General features: G+C 45.5%; 2 protein-coding genes across 2 annotated transcripts in view; both read left to right on the forward strand.

Moving 5' to 3' along the window:
- Elf5 (E74 like ETS transcription factor 5) overlaps window positions 1-18,352 on the forward strand; it is a 332,927-nt gene that overhangs the window by 241,968 nt on the left and 72,607 nt on the right. The gene's annotated exons all lie outside the window — the stretch shown is intronic.
- The window catches only part of Abtb2 (ankyrin repeat and BTB domain containing 2), a 151,950-nt gene that overhangs the window by 95,479 nt on the left and 38,119 nt on the right, over window positions 1-18,352 (forward strand). Inside the window, exon 2 of the mRNA XM_034495360.2 lies at window positions 16,958-17,104. Coding sequence (XP_034351251.1) covers window positions 16,958-17,104 — 147 coding nt within the window. The remainder of the gene's footprint in view (window positions 1-16,957; window positions 17,105-18,352) is intronic.

An 18,352-nucleotide genomic window follows, 5' to 3' on the forward strand; every position in this document is an offset into this window, starting at 1 on the left:
TCTCTAGATGGGGAAGTCCTAGGTAATAAATTACAAGACTCTGAAGTTCTGGTTTCAGTCTCTGCTCTCAGAAGGCCAGGGAGGGGACCCTAACAGTTTTCGATATCCACTATAACAGGTTCCAACTTGAGTATGCCTCCCCCCCATCCCGACCCACGGAGTCAGTCAGCTGTCAGCTGTCTCAGCTAAGGTGTCCACAAATAGCTTCTCTATGTGATCTCACCGGAAGCTCATCTGAGTGACTCATGATTCCCTTTGAGTGATTGCCTCCTTGGGGAGGGTGGGAAATACTCCTACCTCTGTCTCTACTTCAGCTGGGAGGAGCCAGGAGTGGGGGAAATCCCTTACTGGGCCACAGGCAATTTTAAACAAGGGAAAAAGTTGCCAAATCTGTAGTAAGGTTTGTAATGAAAATAAGAGAGAAAGGAAGAGACTCTCTTGGGGCTGGAGAGATGGCTCCACAGCTAAGGGTGCTTGCTGCTCTTGCAAGGGATCCAGGTTTAGTTCCTAGCACCCACATCAGCCAGCTCAAAATGGCCTATAAGTACAGTTCCAGGGACTCTGAAATCTTTTCATTTCCATGGGTACTTGTACATACTTGGTACACATGCATACACTTAGACGTATATATACAAACAAAATCTTTTCAAATGCCCATTGTCAAGTCAACTTTATAACAAAGCAGTCAGTGACTGCTGATATGTCAGAGAAGGGCAGTCATCACTTTGGTCCATCACATTTGGGGTGACCATCCTCCCATTGCCAGCTTACACAAGCCTTCTGTGTCTACTCCCTGGCCAGCAGTACCTGTTTTGTTTTGTTTTTTGAGCCATCTTGTATTCCAGGTACCATGTAGTTACCACATACTCTGTGAGATACCTTAGGTATTTGGAGCCTCATTTCATTTGGTAAGTGACTAACCCAGCATTGAAACCTCTGTGTTTTCCACAGTTCTTCACTTGTCTGTGTCCCCACTCCATAATATGACTTGTAACTGCCAAGGCACCTCTGTTGGATGATGTACATGTGAGTGTGGAGGTAGGCTTTAGGCTCACCTATCTATACCTGTTCTGCTTTCTCAAAAATAATTGTGGCAAGAATGTAAAGGCAAAGCATACACATGTCCGTGTTAGCCATGTGTCTGTCCACACTCAAGCACTCACGGGCTTCTCCGGAGAACTCTGTTCCTTTCCTGGTGGATTCTAACCAGGAGCCCTGCCACCGCCTCCTGCACAGGTGTGAGCTTCCGAAGAGAGGAGGGTAGACCACATGGAGAAACATAATGGGAGGTGGGTAGCAGTAACCCTCACAGACATCTAAAGACAAGAAATGCCTGTTGTGTAGTAAGTAAAATAAAACAATATGGTAATTAGGCATGGTTGTATACTTCTATAAGTCCAGCACTCAGAAGACTGAGGCAGGAGGATCATGATTTGGAAGCCAGTTTCAGCTACAGAATGAGACCTTCATCCTCAGCCGCCTCCACCACCCCCCAAAAACCCTCTAAAGACCATCACAAAAGGTCACATGTTATGTGATTTCATGTATGTGAAATATCTGAAATGAGATATTTGGCTTCTGGAGTGGAAGAGGTAGTAAAAGGGGGCTTTACTGTGATTTGATACAAGTTCCTTTGAACAGTGACAAACACATTTGAATTAATGGTTATGGTTACAACCATGGCTATACAAAAATATCACTCGAGTGTTTCTTTGCAAGAGTGAGTTTTATAATTCAGTGTTTAAAAAATGGCCAACTTGGAACGCAAACCTATGCTTACAAGCTGTGTTGTCTCCTGTAGGCTCTTTAGCCCCTTGGAGTATGGATTCTTTAATGTTAAAATTAGAGTTTCATTACCTACAGCGTGCTCAGACCATCTTGCTCAGGTCCTGTCCTCCTCTACGGTAGGCAGTATGTACTCTCTAAGGAAGCAGCTTTGTCATTTGTTTGAGGGTTTCCAGTTTTGATCTCTCTCTCATAGAGGACAACATCCATGAGTGAAGATGGGGTCTAGTATTAGACAGAATGGCCTATCCTTCCTGATTGATTCCAGTGTTTGTCTGAGTGAGGAAAAGTGAGACAGACACTGATGCCTGTTATGGAAGTGTCCCCAGGCATCACATGTATTTGTTTTGCAAGCAGGGCCTTTCTTCCCTGCTCACCCCCCCCCCTGTTTCTTTTCAAGGCAAAAGTGTAAAGACTGAGGGTGGGCCCTGTAGTCAGCAAGCCTTGTGTGGACGCAGAGTTGTTGTAAACAGCCAGCCACACCAGCCATAACAATGTGGGCACTGTATACTGACACTTCAGCGCTCTGATCCATCTGTGGCTCAGGATCAGAGCTGGGAGACCAGACTGCCAAGTCTGGCTCTTTCCCTTCTTTGCTGAAAGAGTACTGCTTTGTCCTCCAGTGTCTGCCTCCTTGTTAGTCACCTCCAGAATAGCCATGCCACCTCAAGAGTCTGAAGCCTTCCCTTATCCTATAATTCCACCTGAAGCCAAGGCCATTATTCTAGTTTACTTTACTATTTAAGAATATCTCAGTTTTTTTTTGTTTGTTTGTTTTGTTTGGTTTTTTTTTTGTTTTTTTTTTTTTTTGTTTTTTTTGTTTTTTTTGAGACAGGGTTTCTCTGTGTAGCCCTGGCTGTCCTGGAACTCACTCTGTAGACCAGGCTGGCCTCGAAGTCAGAAATCTGCCTGCCTCTGCCTCCCAAGTGCTGGGATTAAAGGCGTGCACCACCACCACCCGGCAGTTATTCTTTTTTAATCTATTTTTATGGTCTGTCTAGGGTGGGGGGGGGGCACAGCATGTTTGTGGAGATCAGTGGACATCATGTTATCTCAGTCCTCTCTAATCATTATTCCCATTTCACAGTGGAGTAAGCTGAGGCTCAGAGAAAACATTGCTTGTCTCAGGCTGCCATGTGAGTAAGGCTGGGGCTGCCTAACCCGTGAGTGGTACATTGCTGTAGGGAGGACTTTGGGAAGAAGAAGCACTGGGTAGAAGGGGAGGGCAGCAAAGATGAGGAACATTCAGTGAGAATTTGTTGGTGGTCTGAGCCAAAGATGAGCTCTCTTGAGAAAGTTCTGGGTCAAGGACTGGGCCCGTACATGGCCATGTGAGGAGCTAAAGGGAAGACACATAGCACGGCAGGCATGTGACGGTTGTTCATATGAGGTATCGCTAACTCACTGTGACACATATGAGTTAAGCAGTAAGCACCCTGGGTAGGATCAGAGGCCCATGTCTTCTGTAGTCCCTTCCAGCCCTGGATATTATTATTGCTGTTTTTCAGGATTATTAATTGTGTGTTTTTCAGTGAAGCCATAGTGCAAAGAATTTGGGGGGGAATTAGTCAAAAAGGTAAGAAGATTCTGAGTGTTTTTTTCTGCTATGTAGCAGTGATCTGAAATGTGCATGGTATGGTGTGCAGGCCAGCAGGGCACTTCTGTATTTGTGAGACTTGAGATGTGCTGACTAGCCAGTAGTTCAGGTAATAGAGTCAACCCCAGGAGCAGGAGACCACCAACAAGGGATGCGGAACGTTACCCAGGCCAGGGAAACACACCTAGAAAAAGAAGATCACGCTCAAAGTATGAGAGAGTTGGGCAGCACCCGTGCTGTGGTAGCAGTCACAGTGAAGGTATAGAGCTAAAGGGCCTCACATCCAGATGCAGGCGGTGAAGCCCACTGACTCATTTTTGGGTTGGTCTGCCTCCCTTCAAATCCCCACACTATCCTGGAAATCATGATGGAGGCCAGGCCGGGCAAAGGCACTACAAAACTGCATCTGGTAAGCCTAGCAGTAGACCTGGACTGGAAGTTACATTCTCAGTGAGCCTCATGCTTATGATGTGTTAGAACTGCACACCAGCCGATTTGGACTTCGCTCCTTCACACAGCACAAATTACATACCTGGGAGCTACACAAAAAGAGACTTCATCATCCATCATCAGAACACAGGAAGATCTTCCATCTCCTTGGCTCACGTGCCCCATTGACTTAACCTGTGGATGGTACTCTATCTGTAGTCTAGCCCATTTTCTCTTCCAGTGTACTCAGTGGAAAAATAAATGTTTCCATGTAAAAACAAACAAAAAAGGGAAGGAAGGAAGGAAGGAAGGAAGGAAGGAAGGAAGGAAGGAAGGAAAAAAAAGAAGCCAAGGGAAGTAGAAGGATTGCATTTGTTGTGAGAATTCCTCCCTGGTAGATATAAACAAATGTAAACAGTATCTACCCCTCTTTATAAGGCCCCAACAACAAACCAAAGTACAATTCTCCAGTAGTTCACCCTGGAAACCACTGAGTGCCTTGGGCTTCTTGATGGAGCATGGGTACTAGAAGGAGCATAGGTATGTGGTTACTTTTCTATTGCTGTGATTAAAACACCATGACCAAGACAACTTATAGAAGAAAGGTTTAATTTAGGATTATGGTTCCAGAGAGAGAAGGGTCAGTCATGGTAGGAAGGAAAAAGCAGCAGTCAGGCTTGGTGGCTGGAGCAAGAACTGAGAGCTCACACCTTAAACCACAAACAGGAAGCCAAAAGAATGAACCAGGAATGCCCCAGGTTTTTAAACTCTCAAAGCCAGTCCACAGTAACATACTTCCTCTTAAGGCCATACCTCCTAAATCTATTCAAACAGCACTACCAACTGGGGAATGATTGCTTAAATACTTGATACTATGGTGGACATATAATTCAAACCACCACAGTGGCTGCATAGATGGAACTGTCTCCCCTAGGCTATATACCCTACCCCTCCCCAAGACCTGAGGTCACATAGTTAGGGCAGAATTGCATACAAATGACTAGGAAGAATAGTTGGATACTCAAGTAAGGGGCCAGTGATCCTCCCCACTCCTTCCTGTGAGGAAATTATCAACAGTCTACAGGCCCAATCCATGATCAATCATGAATACCACTAGCAGGCAGGTACAGAAGATCTGATGAAGAGGGCATCTATTTGCTTAGAAGACCACACTTCACAAGACATATAGTTGCCTCATTCAAAGACATGGAAGCCACAACAAGCTGTGGGAAGGGCTTGCAGGCTGCCTTTGCTTTGGCAAGTTGCCAGCCCAGTTCCAGCCAGGAGGCGCTGATTCACTGTTTCCATTAGGTCCTCTTCAGTGTTGGTGGGCAGATCATAGGCAGTCTCCCAAGCTCACTCTCCGCTCATCCATGTGCATTTATGGCCCCACAGGGAGCAGCTTTTTAATGAGCCTAATGTGAGGCTGCAAATAGGAGCTTGTAAAACTGACAGCAAGGGGCTTCAGGCCAAAGCCCAAAGTTGTGGCAGAAGAATACAATGATCACTCACACTGTGTAGTCAGACCAGAACTCCTTTGTGCCAGGACAGCAGGACAAAGGCACTCTCCAGGGAAGGCTTGCCCTTCCAAGAGGCCTGCCTCCAGGCTCTCTTTTCCCCTACAGCCTTCCCTTGCAGTTTGTGTGTGCAAAACATTGTAGTCTTGGCCTTTCCAGAAGGACGGGACATTGCAGGTCTATGTGCATAACCAGGACTAGAAGCCAGAAAGCTGAAAGCACCTGGAGCTCCTCTCCAAACCCAGGCCTACTTCCAGCCTAAGTAGCCTCATGAGGGAGCAAGTCATCATGGTCCTACTTGTAAAATACAAAGCTATAAGAGCTTTTGAAAATAACAGGCAAATTAAGATGACCTTGGGTCTTGGGTGGGCAAGTTTTCAGATGTAACACCAAAACCATAATCCTTGTGAAAGAAAAGTAAACTAGATGCATTAAAATCCAAAACTTCTGGGGGCTAGGGAGATGATTTAATCAATGAAGTGCTTGTCATCCAAGCATGATCTTGCTACAGCCCACAAGTAAAACTCCAGCATGGGAACAGAGATGAGAGGGTCCTTGCAGCCACTGCCCAGCATCATAGCCATATCAGTGAGCTCCTGGTCCACTGGGAGACCCTGCCCCTCCCCACCGAAGAAGGCAGGGAGAGAATGAGGAAGACACTTGATGTTAACCTCTAGTCCACACATGTGCACACGCACACGCACACGCACATATATGCATATATATCATGCACATTTTTTTAGATTTATGCTGGGCATGGTGGCGTACATCTATAATCCTAATATGAGAAGTAGAGGCAGGGGATCAGGAATTCAAGGGAAGCCTTGGCTACATAGTGAGTTTGGGGTCAGCCTGAGCTTACTTGTCTCAAAATAACAGCAAAAAATTACTCTGTGAGTTACACTTTCAAGAGAATGAAAAACGAAAAACAGAGAGAAAATATTTGCAAATGACATATCAGAGAAAAGATTGTTATCCAAAATATTACAGAGAAATATTCACAACAATAAGAAAACTGAGAACCCAATTTTTAAATGGACCAGGACTTGGGGATGTGGCTCAGTGGTAGGGTGTTGCATGGCTTGAGTGCTGGGTACAGTCTATAGAACTCCAAAATATTTAAACTAAAATGAACCAAAGGCTTTATCAGATACTTGACTCAAGAAGATCAATGGTGGCATGTAAATATATGCTAAGATGCTGCATATCAACCCTGGAGAAGTGAAGCCTGCCGCAGCAGACACACCTTGACACTTGTTAGAGTGTCTGGAATCTAGAGTCCTGACACCCCTATGCTGGCAAGGAACCCTCATGCACTGCTGCTGGGAGTACACAGTGGCTCAGTGAGAATTTCCTTGAAAATCTAAATATACGCTTAGCAGACAGTTCCATGATTACACTCCTTGGTATTTCCCCAAAGAAACTGAAAACTTCTGCCCACACAGAAATCTGCTCATGGATGTTTGTAGACACTTTCTCCACAATTGCTTAAACATGAGATCGGCGGAGTGTGTGAGTAAACAAACTATGGTACATCCAGTCAGATGATATGCTATTCATAGCTAAGAAGAGTTAGCCTAGCCATGCATGAAATACATGGAGGAAACTGAAATGAGCCAGATGTGGTCTTACACACCGATAATCCCAGTGCTTGAGAGGAAGAGGAAAGGAGGGTGAAACGTTCTTGGCCAGTCTGGGATTCTTAGAACCTGTCTCAAAAAGGAAAATGAGGGCTGGGAGATAGCTTAGCAGTGTAAACATCTGCATGCAGGCATGAGGATCAGAGTTCAGGTCCTCAGAATTCATGGAAATGGCAGGTAAGAATGGCACCGCCTGTAATTTCTGCCTTGGAGCCACCATACCTGGATACCTCAGCTCAGAGCCTGTTTCCCTTCCATGAGGACTCCACTGGGCACAGTGCTGACTCAGCAGATATACTGTCTGACCTCCTTCATTAGGCTGCATGCTCCTGAGGGCAAATGACCCGCCTTCTCCTTTAAGTCTGTTCCTAGAATACAACTGCTTCTGACAGGCAGATGATCACCAATAATTTTGAGTAGAAGAATGAATATATGTAGAAAAATGAGCCATTTTGTTCAATTGTGATGTAAAGACCAAGATTATTTATGAATAACAATTGTAATGATCTTTTAAAAAATAACAGGGTTTGTGGCTTTGGGCCCTTTCTCTGATGGTGTTAATCTCAGGACCTTGTCTCCTTTGAAGTTATCGAAGCCATTCATAAAAAATATTCCTATTTACAACACACTGCATGTTAGGCCTTTCACTGCATGCTTAGCTTTTTCAGTCAAACTCAGCTATTGTTAGGCTCCAGATATTGATGAACAGATTAAGGATCAGAGAGGTGAAGTAACTACTTCAGAGTTACACAGCTAGTAAGTGGCCAGGCTGGGCTCAGAACCCTGATCTCTGTGATTCACGATTCTAAATTACCTAAGGACATGAGTGATCAGACTCCTTTGGAAGTGGAAGGAAAGCTGACAGCAGCAGGTATGTTTCCTAAGCAGGACTCCAGTGTACAGCATTTCTGACTAACACATTCATGTTCTATTAATAACTGCCTTGGCTGCCTGCCCCAGACCTTGTGATAATTGGCCCTTTTCACTCCACAAGAAATGAATGACTTGTACTTGTTCTAGATCCTCAGCCACCTTGCATCCTTCTCTTTCTATACCAGCTGACACTGGGAGTCCCCACGCCCTCCCCTTTTAGGCTTGGCAGCACCATTCCCCACCCAAGCAGAGGTGCAGCTCAGGACTGACTTCTTGTAAGAGGACAGAAAGTCCTGCCTGCCTGTAGGCAGTGCAGGGCTATGGCTAAGGTCCTTGTCTCCAGCTGCAAGTGCTGTGAGAATTGTTCCAGATCTTGTGTTCAATCCCAGGGCACTGCAGCTTGCACAGGCCACAGAGGAGGCCCAGCTACTGTGTGGCTGTGAATGACACCCCATCTCATAGACACAGCAGGCAGAGACTGAGGATGACACATACAGGTGAATCCCCCTTCCAGAGTAGTGGCATAGAGCTGACTCCCTTGACCCTCTTCCAAGGAGGGGAGGCAAGTACTTCCCCTTGACTAACTTCCCTCTGCAAACCTGCAATGGCTGTGCTAATAATGGTTTTGCCTAAAAACACCTTGAGAAATGGTAAAAAAAAAAAAAAAAAAAAAAAAAACCTAAAATCTACTATCCAAAAAGAACTATCTTTAATGTTAAATGCCTTCCACTCCATGCTCTTTAAGCTAACTGTGAAAGAGTAGAGGGGTTTATGTTGCTGTTCTTGCTGCTTTAGTTTTTCCTGAGAAAGAAATGATCTTTGCCCTCAAGATAAATTTTCACACAGAGTGAGATGTGCCCCAGATCATTTTGTTCATGTAAATTTGTCATCAGTGCATATATCAAGTAGTCCTATTTGAAGACGCTAAGGAAAAAAGTTTTCCACCCAGAATTGCTGGGAAAAATTAGAAAGGTGAAAAGAATCGTTGAACTCTGTGTTCTCAAAGAACATGAACACATAGGTAGGTTTCTCAACCACTGAAGGATGACACCTTCATGAAGATAAGGGTGCAACCTGTACTGGGAAATACTATTTCCCCAGTGTCCAGCAAGTGTCAGAAATATAATAGGATCCGGAGAAATGGGTTCATGGATAAGAACACTTGCAGAGGACCTGGGCTCAGTTCTGAGCACCTATATCAAGTAGCTTACAACAGACTTTAACCCCAGTTCCAGGGCATTCAAGGCCATCTTCTGGCCTCCAGGGATACCCATACCCATTTGCACAAACCCACATATACATAAAATTAAAAAAAAAATAACAACATAAACATTTGTTCTGAATGTAAATTATTATTTAAGAATGTCTTTTAACAATCCTGGTCACATTTTATTGCTATAAAATTTTAATCAACTTTAATTTTTTGTTATAAATGATATGCATAGATATCCTGTTCTACAGTTCAGACAGATGTCATTTTCATCCTTTTATACAAAAATCATTAATCAGTGTAAGAATTGTGTATGATACACTATTAATGTATTGATATATTCCTAATACTTTAATAGTTGTGGGGTTGTCTAATATTTGTTAGATAGTTGGCTTACAACATTTGGGTGGTATTGTTTTGGTTTGGTTTAGTTTTAGACAGGCTCTCACTTGATATCCCTCGATAGCCTGGAACTCACTATATAGATCTCAAACTCATAGAGATCCTCCTGTGTGTGTCTTTTTGTTTGCTTATTTGGTTTTGAGACAATAAGTTGCCCACACTGGCCTGGAATTCATTATGCAGCAGAGGCTAGCCTAAAACCCACAACCCTGCCTCTTCCCCAAAGCACAGAGATGACAGGTGTGTGCTTCCTGTGTGTGTTTTGAATGTGTTGTTTATAAAAGTAGCCCACAGGAATTAGTGTGCTTTCCCTCCATGGGGCAAGGACAGAATATGGTAAAGCACCATGGTCATGGGTTGATGTTCCTTTAAGAGGTCATTCCAAGCCTTGTGCTTTCCAGGTCATTCAAGTTCTTGCTGTGTTACATCAATCCTTTGCAGAGAGGCCACGTAGAATCTCTTTAAAAGTATTCAAAGTAACACGGAGCCTTTCTTCACAAGGAGGAGCTCAGTAATTCACAGTTGGTTTTCTGTCCCAAGCTGCCTTTGTTGTGATTCTTGCTGGTTTTTCCAGAGTTCACCTGTAAGTTTAATTTTTTTGAATTGATGCACAGGCTTAAACGGCTTTCTCTTAATAGCTTGCAAAAAAGCCAACATCAGTGAAGAGATTATATTTGAATTGTGTTTGTGCTTCAGACAACTTGAGCAACATCCCATGGTCTCCATTGGCTGGCTTCCTCATGAGCAGCCAGTATGTTGTCTGTGACCAAATGATGTCTACTCAAATGGAAGGAAGTGTCAGAATGCTCAAGGGACTCTCAAAGTCATGGGCACTATTTTGTGGGGCAGTCTAATATTCTGTTGGCTCCTTCCCCCTCTCCAGATCCTTGCCCTGTTTAGGCTTCACTGAGAGACTAAGGGAGAGAAGAACAGCCACGTTACCAGTTCCTGACAGAATAAGGCTATCAGGGCTTTCAGCCCTTAGCCAGGTGAGCCTAGCATTTGACTGCCCTTTTTCTCAGGAGGAAGTGGGTGGCTAACACCTCAAGTATTACTTGGGCAGTTGTAACTGTATGTTTTTATTTTATTGCTCAGTACTGAGCTTCTGGTTCCCCCACAAAACCTAACAGGAAGACCATCTTCTGCTAATTTAGCTAGAGCAAGGTATTGACCAGATGGTGATGATTATCTGATTTTAATTTCTGCACTTAAAGAGAAAGTGGGAGGAGTGAGATGGTTTGGTGGATGAAGCTCTTGCCTACAAATCAGAGGACCTGTGCGGCCCAGAGTTCCATCTCTGAGACCTCCATGGTGAAAGGGAAAAACCGCCAGTTTTCCTCTGACCTCCATGTGTGCACTTGTGGGTAGGAAAGATCAGTCTCACCACCTCCCCACACATACTCACATGCTCACACAAAATAAGTAAATGTAATAAAAATACATTTTGAAGAGAAGCATATGAACTATGCCGGGCAGGGGCCCATAATCCCAGCTTCTTTGGAAGTCTGCCTCACAAGTTCAAGGCCAGCCTAGGCAAGTTAGTGAGACTCTATCTCAAAAAAATGAGAGTTCAGGGGAAGATAACTTGCCTATCATTTAGGTGGCTCAGTCTCCTACACTGAGGGGGAGAGATGGAGAGAGATGAGGGAAATTGCAGTTTTGATGGGAGGGCAAGCATGTGTTCTCAGGTTAAATAGGGAGAGTCCTGTGCACTTACCTTTGGAGGCTGAACCTTAGTCCCCTCTGAGAGACAGCATAGTTGATGCTCAGTTTGCATTCCACTTTGCCATTTGCTAACAAGGCTTTAGTCAAGTGGCCCAGCCCACGTTGACCTGTGTCCCATGGGAGATTGAGACATTACAGTAAGAGCTTACTGGTAGGTCTTTGTAGGGGCTCAAAAGTTTGTTTGGGCATAGAGTATAGAATATATACAAGTCTGCATCCACTTAGTATTCACTAGTGGTCAGCATTTGGTTCTCAGTTTAGACACCCTGCCCTATGTGCGTGCACACACAAAGACTTCTCTCTCCCTGTCTCAGAATGTTGTCCTCGTTTGAACTCCTGGTTGTCACAGAGCTCCACGAGATAGATTGACCCAGGCATTAGCTGTGTGTTTGATAATTCTTGATGAGTCATCTGCATTGTATGAATAATTAACAGTTTTCTGTGCATATTTCAAGCTCCTTTCAACTTCGTCTTCTTATTTTGTTCCTCTTCCCTTCGCCTCATGAGGCACTCACGCCCTGGCCTCCCAGCTTAGACTGTCAGGATCAATAGCTTTCAGTTAGGCATTAGGACCCACTGCCTTGTGCCCCGTTGGAATATCTCTGAATAATATTCCTGCTTTTGCTTCTTAGTGCTTTATACCAGGATGACTAATATACAACAACCGGGTATTAAATTTCTATATATAAAATTTCATCTCAAGCTAAACATGGTGGTATAAGCTTATAATCCCAGCACTTGGGACATTGAGGCAGGAGTTCAAGGTCATCCTCAACTACATAAGGAGTTTGCAGCCATCTTAGAGTACATAAGATCTTGCCTCAAACAAAACAAGCAAACAAAAAAAACAACCACATCAACCCCTTACCCACCCCTACGATGGCAAAGTCCAAATCAAGAGTAGAAACACTTTTTCAAGGGAGCAGGCCTTTCGGAAGCCATTTGGGAGTAGTATAAACTGTGCTTTCAGAAGCTTAGAGACTGAGCTCCACCCAAGCCCCAGCCTCATGTGTTCTCACAAGAGCAGTAAAAAAAGTAACCCTCTGTGTCCTGATCTTCATTTTAAGGATGTGGGGTAGATTGAGAGGGAGCAGGGGAAAGGGTGCTGCAGTCTCAGACCTGCAAGGAGGCTTACCCCACAGGAGACATTTGCAAGTCTAGGGACAATGCTGTCGTGGGTTGTTGAGTTTGAAGGGCACTTACGTTTCAGACTTGCTGGCTTTGGGATGAAGTGTCCGAAAAATCTAAACTACATTCAGTCCCACACAGAAAAGACATGTTTATATTTAATATTGTCATAGTGGTAGGTTGCGGGATAGTTACACAGACTCATGTATGCACACATGCACGTGCACACACACACACACACACATGCTATTATGGCTGTGAGTGAAGTGAACACAGAGAAATAAGCAGTCACCAGTTCTATTTATTTCCACTGCTGACCATTTAGAAGTTAAGTACTAGAATGGTAAATGTGGGGAGGTCTTGAAGGGTTCCCTCAAGTGCTAGAGAGGACTTGAGATGCCTTCGCATTAGTCCTGTATTTCAGAGAAGCAGATGAAATTATCTTCTTTTCCCTTGAACTGAAATTCTGGTTTGTCAACATGGTGTGCTGCCCTTCTGCTCCTGGGAGGCATGTGCCTGAGAGAGACTGCACCTCTGCAAGCAGAAACCAGGCTTAATTCCTAGGTGGCACCTACTTGTGAAAAGGCAGGTTCCCAGGCTTCAGGGGGGAGTTTCCCACCTAACTCAACACCACCCTCTCTGGGCACTAGTGAAGAATCACTGGGAAGGAAACTGGTTGTCTCCACACCTACCCATGATCTAGAGTCAGCTAGGAGAGCAGCACTGGAATGTAGTAGCTCAGAGAAGCAACACTTGTGTGCTGGGCTTCCCAGTGTGCTGGGCTTCCCAACTCCTAACATGCTGGGGAGTATGCTGGGGGACATGCTGGGGAACATGCTGGAGAGCATGCTGGGGACATGCTGGGGAGCATGCTGGGGAGCATGCTGGGGGACATGCTGGGGGGAACATGCTGGGGAGCATGCTGGGGAGCATGCTGGGGGACATGCTGGGGGGGAACATGCTGGGGGGGGACATGCTGGGGGACATGCTGGGGAACATGCTGGGGAGCATGCTGGGGGACATGCTGGGGACATGCTGGGGGACATGCTGGGGAGCATGCTGGGGGACATGCTGGGGACATGCTGGGGAGCATGCTGGGGACATGTTGGGGAACATGCTGGGGAGCATGCTGGGGACATGCTGGGGACATGCTGGGGGGGTTGCCACTTTACCAGCAGAAAATCACTTCTCACCCCTGTGTTTCAGAGAAGGAAAGAGAGACACTGTCTAGTTTTACCTGAGCAAAGGCAGTTGGATTTCTTCATAAGGGCAACAAAGAGGTGTGATGGAGTTATAGACAGAGAGCAGGGAGGCCAGGGTGAGGAGCAGTAGCTGTGACCAGTTTTTGAAATACTGAGGTAGTAAAAGCAGTAAGGCTTGGTGACTGATTGGTGGAATGGAGAAGGATGACTCACATTTCTCCTTCAGCAAGTGAGTGGATGCAGTACTGTTAGAGAGGACAGAGGAGGAACAGGGGGCTGCTGCCTTGAGAAACAAGGTAAATTCTGAGATTCAAGGATTGGGCAGCCATATGAGAAAATCTGACTGGAAATCTGACATGGCTGTCTGGATTTGTGATCCCAGTGATGGCAAGAGGAAGCAGAGCTGGGCAGGACCCTGGAAGCTTACTGGCCACCTGGCCATCTACCTGGCCTGCAGAACAAAGTTCAAGCCAAAGAGAGAACCTGAGTCAGACCAAAGGTGTGGAAGGCATTGAGAACTGATGTCTAAGGTGGTCCTTTGACATCTTCACACATGCTGTGCACATAGGCGGGGGAGGGAGCGCATCGTTTCTTGTTCTTCCTTTGAGTTTCTTTCCTAGAAATGTTAGACCCACACAGACCCCCTCTCCTTTTAGATACCCTAAATGGACAAGATGGCCAAAATTAAAATACCATTTCATTTCAGCAGCTAAGAATCTCTTTGGTGATGAGGTTCACATTCTAGTACCCCATTTTCAGTTTTTGGTGATTGCCATAAGAAGGGTGAGTATAGCACCCCATGAAGTCTGAGGGACTAAGTGCAATAATGCGTGTGAGCTGCTGTCACAGAGCCTGACACACACAAACGCACATGCACGCACACGCACACACACACACACTAAGTCAGGAACTAGAGAGACGACTGTAAGTGAGAGCACTGGCTGTGCATCATGAGGACCAGTGTTTGAAACCTCAGAATCCATACTAAAGCGGATGTGGCTGCAAATGTGCCTGTAACCCAAGACGGTCATTAGGATTCTCTGTATGGGTTATGTGAGAGACCCTGTCTCAAGGGAATAAGGTAGAAAGTGATAGCTAGCACAGGACACAGGATGGCCTTCTCTGACCTTCAAGTATGTAAGAGCATTCAAACATACGGATACATGTGTACACGTACCACACATACATATGCCCTATGCACACATTCTACATATACATTTTAAAGTGGGCTAGAGAGATGGCTCAGCGGCTGGGGGCACTAACTGCTCTTCTAGAGGACCCAGGTTCAATTCCCAGTACCCACATGGCAGCTCACAACTGTCTGTAACTCCAAGATATGATACCCTCACGTGGACACACACAGACGTACATTCATATAGGCAAAACACCAATGCACATAAAAATAAATGAATATGAAAATTTGAAGTCAGCTTTAATCCTGACTGCATTATTTTCCTTGCTGAAAGAACAAAAGGGAGAGGGGCAGTTTCTTAAAAGCAAAAGATATTTATGCCAAAGCGGTGATTCTATCTGATTATCAATATCAGGCTCCTGATTACTTTTGCCACAGTATTACATGAGAGCCGCTTTGAATGGCAGACAACTGACAAAATAGGAAGTTATTAACTGCTCCTGTTACCAGATCTAGTGACATAATATTTCTCACTGGGAATCCTTTGACAAGTCAGCTGAATTTCCTGCCTTAAGCACTGCAGATGTGATCCACATGTCCCAATGTTGTTTCTGTCAGTGAAAGGGAGAAAAGAGTAGATGCACTAGGGCTGCCACAGGAACCCCACCCCCACTCGGCTGTTAGGATTGAGGCTCTTCTTTTGTTTAACTCATTTTAATGCTTAAAGCTAGTCCTGGTGTGTTTGGTTATTCAGCTGTTAGAATTTCTGCTTTAGGGAACCCAGCAAGGTTTAGAGAGTGACCCAGCCACATGATCTTTCTCCTCCCATGGAAATAAATATTTGAGGAAGTGCTTTGGTTTAGGCCTTGTGGAACCAATACTAATTGTAATGGGGATAATGGGAGGCATAGAGGGGCTAGCCTCAACTACTCTGGCGCCAAGGAGGATGGATTGACAGAATCATCACTGCACCTGCAGGGTGATCCAGAGAGACACAGCCAGGAAGGGCCCCAGGGCAGGGCAGGACTGCCCATGTACCTTTGCCCCACAAGAGGGAAATGTCACAGGCTCAGAGGGGAGCATGCATGAGTGAAGGGGCCTTGAATTATGCAGCTGTTTGCTCACATACATACGAGCCAAGGAACAGGAGCAGAATGAGTTTTGGTGGTGTATTCACTGAACTCTGGACTCCAGAGGATCAAGGTACACAGTCTAGGACTGTCGCAACTGGACCTGACTCCTACTCCTACTGTGTACCTAAGAAAGTTACTTATGTTCTTCCACCATTGTGTCTAGTTAACAGAAAGCCCAAGTAACCTGCCCAAAATCATGTAGCTGATCACATGTCAGCATGGTGTTTATGAACTCCAGAAAACTGTCCTAAAATCCCTTGCTGCTGCATACCCTTGTCAAATCCCTGCATGCCAGAAAGGAGATTCTTAGCTCAGTCTTGCCACGTTCTAAGAACCCTCCCAGTTTCTCAAGAAATTTTGGATTTCCCCCAAAAAATGACTGGCAAAATTTTTATGACTAATTTTTTTAAAGCAACACATAAGCAAACACTAGGCAGAAGCTCAACAGTCCATCAGAGAAGCAGCAGCTCCTAGAATTTGGGAATTCTTGCCTGAGGCTCTGACTGCAATGAGCATTTCCCTGTCACCGGTTCTGCTTTTCTGGTGTATGCTAAAAGACTACACAGTGAGCTGGAGAGATTTACAAGCCGGCTTCCCCTGGGATGGATTCTGAAGCTCCCTTCTCTGCTGTTGAAGTGCTAATAAGAAACACTAATTGCACTTGGCCTGGGCTGGACAGTTCCCTTCTTGAAGTAGAGAGGGCAGTATCTATTTCCAGTGATGTCTCCTGAACTGGGCTTAGAGAAGAAATGGACTGGGTGGGAAGTGAAAGGACGGCAGGCAGATGGCCTTTGAAGGAGCATGACTGTGATCATCAAAACTGAGCAAGCATAAGTGCTATAGAAACAAAGCCAGGTCTCCATGTCATCCCAGAACCCTGAAAGGAACACTCTGGCCAAATTAAGCATGTTGAAGGGCTCCATAGCCTACAGGCCAGTTCCTGGGTAAATCCAATTTCTGTCTACATATCGGTAAAATCCCAGCAGAACTGGTCCACTTCTCTCTCTCTCTCTCATTGTGACCCCTGGGGCAGAGCAAAGACCCACATTCCCAAGGCTCATTCGGGCTTGTCCTATGACTCTACCAGGACAGGGGAAGAGGGCTGAGCTCTGGACACAGTAGCTGTGATACAGTCTGCAGAGTTTCTTCTCCCAATGTGATTTCTCCATCTTGTTCCCTCACAGGTGTCCTCTCCCTCCCTGCCTACTTCAGTCCCTACAATGGCGGGTCTCTGGGCCATGATGAGCGAGCAGATGCCTATGCTCAGCTGGAGCTTCGGACACTGGAGCAGTCACTCCTGGCCACATGTGTGGGCAGCATCTCTGAGCTGAGTAAGTGTGGGTCTCGGGGGAGAAAATGAAGCAGTTCTCTGACTAGGGTCTGGCACTTAGACAGGCCTGCCCAAGCCCACTGTGTAAATGAGCTCCCATCTCTCTCCCCATTCTCATCTGTGGCTTTAGTTCTATTCAAAGCACTAGCCACCACTTGAAACTTACGTATTTACTCATAAATAATTTCGTTTCCCATTCCAACTAGAAAGTGTTAGAGTCACAAGGACAGAGGCGTGCTCCCTTTTGCCCACAGCTTTTCCTAGTGCACAGAATTTTCACCAACACAGATATCAGCTACTGGTGCTCAGTATGTGTGTGAGAAAATGCGTGTAAACCCATGTGTGAGTTCTGTCCCACCCAGTTTGGCTCCTAAAACTCTCCTGGGTTTGGTCTCTATTTCGGCCTAATACTCCTCAGGACACTGAGAGAAGACATCTCGGTTGCATCTTCACAGAGACCACAGAACAGGTTATGTCACACACGATATTGCCTGGTTCCTCCCTCTGAAACCAAAGGTTTTGCTAACCTACTCTGCAGGGGAGGGGACAGAGGTGGAGGCAGATATTTTAATTTTAATTTTTGTTTCAAAGACTAAAGACTTTAATGAGGCCAGTGATACTTGGCACTGGGCACCATGGACCTAGAATTCACCCTGGGTTTTCCACACATTAACTCTCTGTGCCTAGCCAGGGCCAGCCTGCCTGGTAGGTTAGGAAGCTACATTCTTCTAACAGGTCTAGCTGCATGGGAGCTCTGGTCCTTAGGCTTGCTCTGCCCTTCCATAACCATGAAATTTTAAAGAGAAAGAACCAACAGAAAACAAAGCACTTCTCTTTGAGGGTGGCCAGATGTTGGAGGGCTTATTTTGAAGACAGTGCTACCTCCCAGACTCTCACCTGCTGTTTTTATTTGATGGCTCATAATGAGGGCTGGAACAACCCCGGTGAAAGCTGTAGCACCTCTAATCAAGCCTTTCATGGTTAGTAAAGGGTGAGGGCTTGATTTCCCATGCCTGGTGGGTGGTTCTGGGCATCTGTCCAAAGTTTCCTTGAGTTCGGGATCTGTCAATTCTCAAGCACGATAGAGGGATGTTCCAAAAGCACTAAGCATCCACGTGTGCAGCAGCCCAACCCAGCCAGCTCAAGGCTCATGAACAGGTTGTGCCAAGGGACCGTAGAGTCCCTGAGCTCAATTACAGATTGAAACATTGCAAAATAGATTCAAAATGGGTATCTAGAAAAATGGAAG

The sequence above is a fragment of the Arvicanthis niloticus genome, chromosome 2 (genome assembly GCF_011762505.2).
Source record: "Arvicanthis niloticus isolate mArvNil1 chromosome 2, mArvNil1.pat.X, whole genome shotgun sequence".
NCBI lineage: Eukaryota > Metazoa > Chordata > Mammalia > Rodentia > Muridae > Arvicanthis > Arvicanthis niloticus.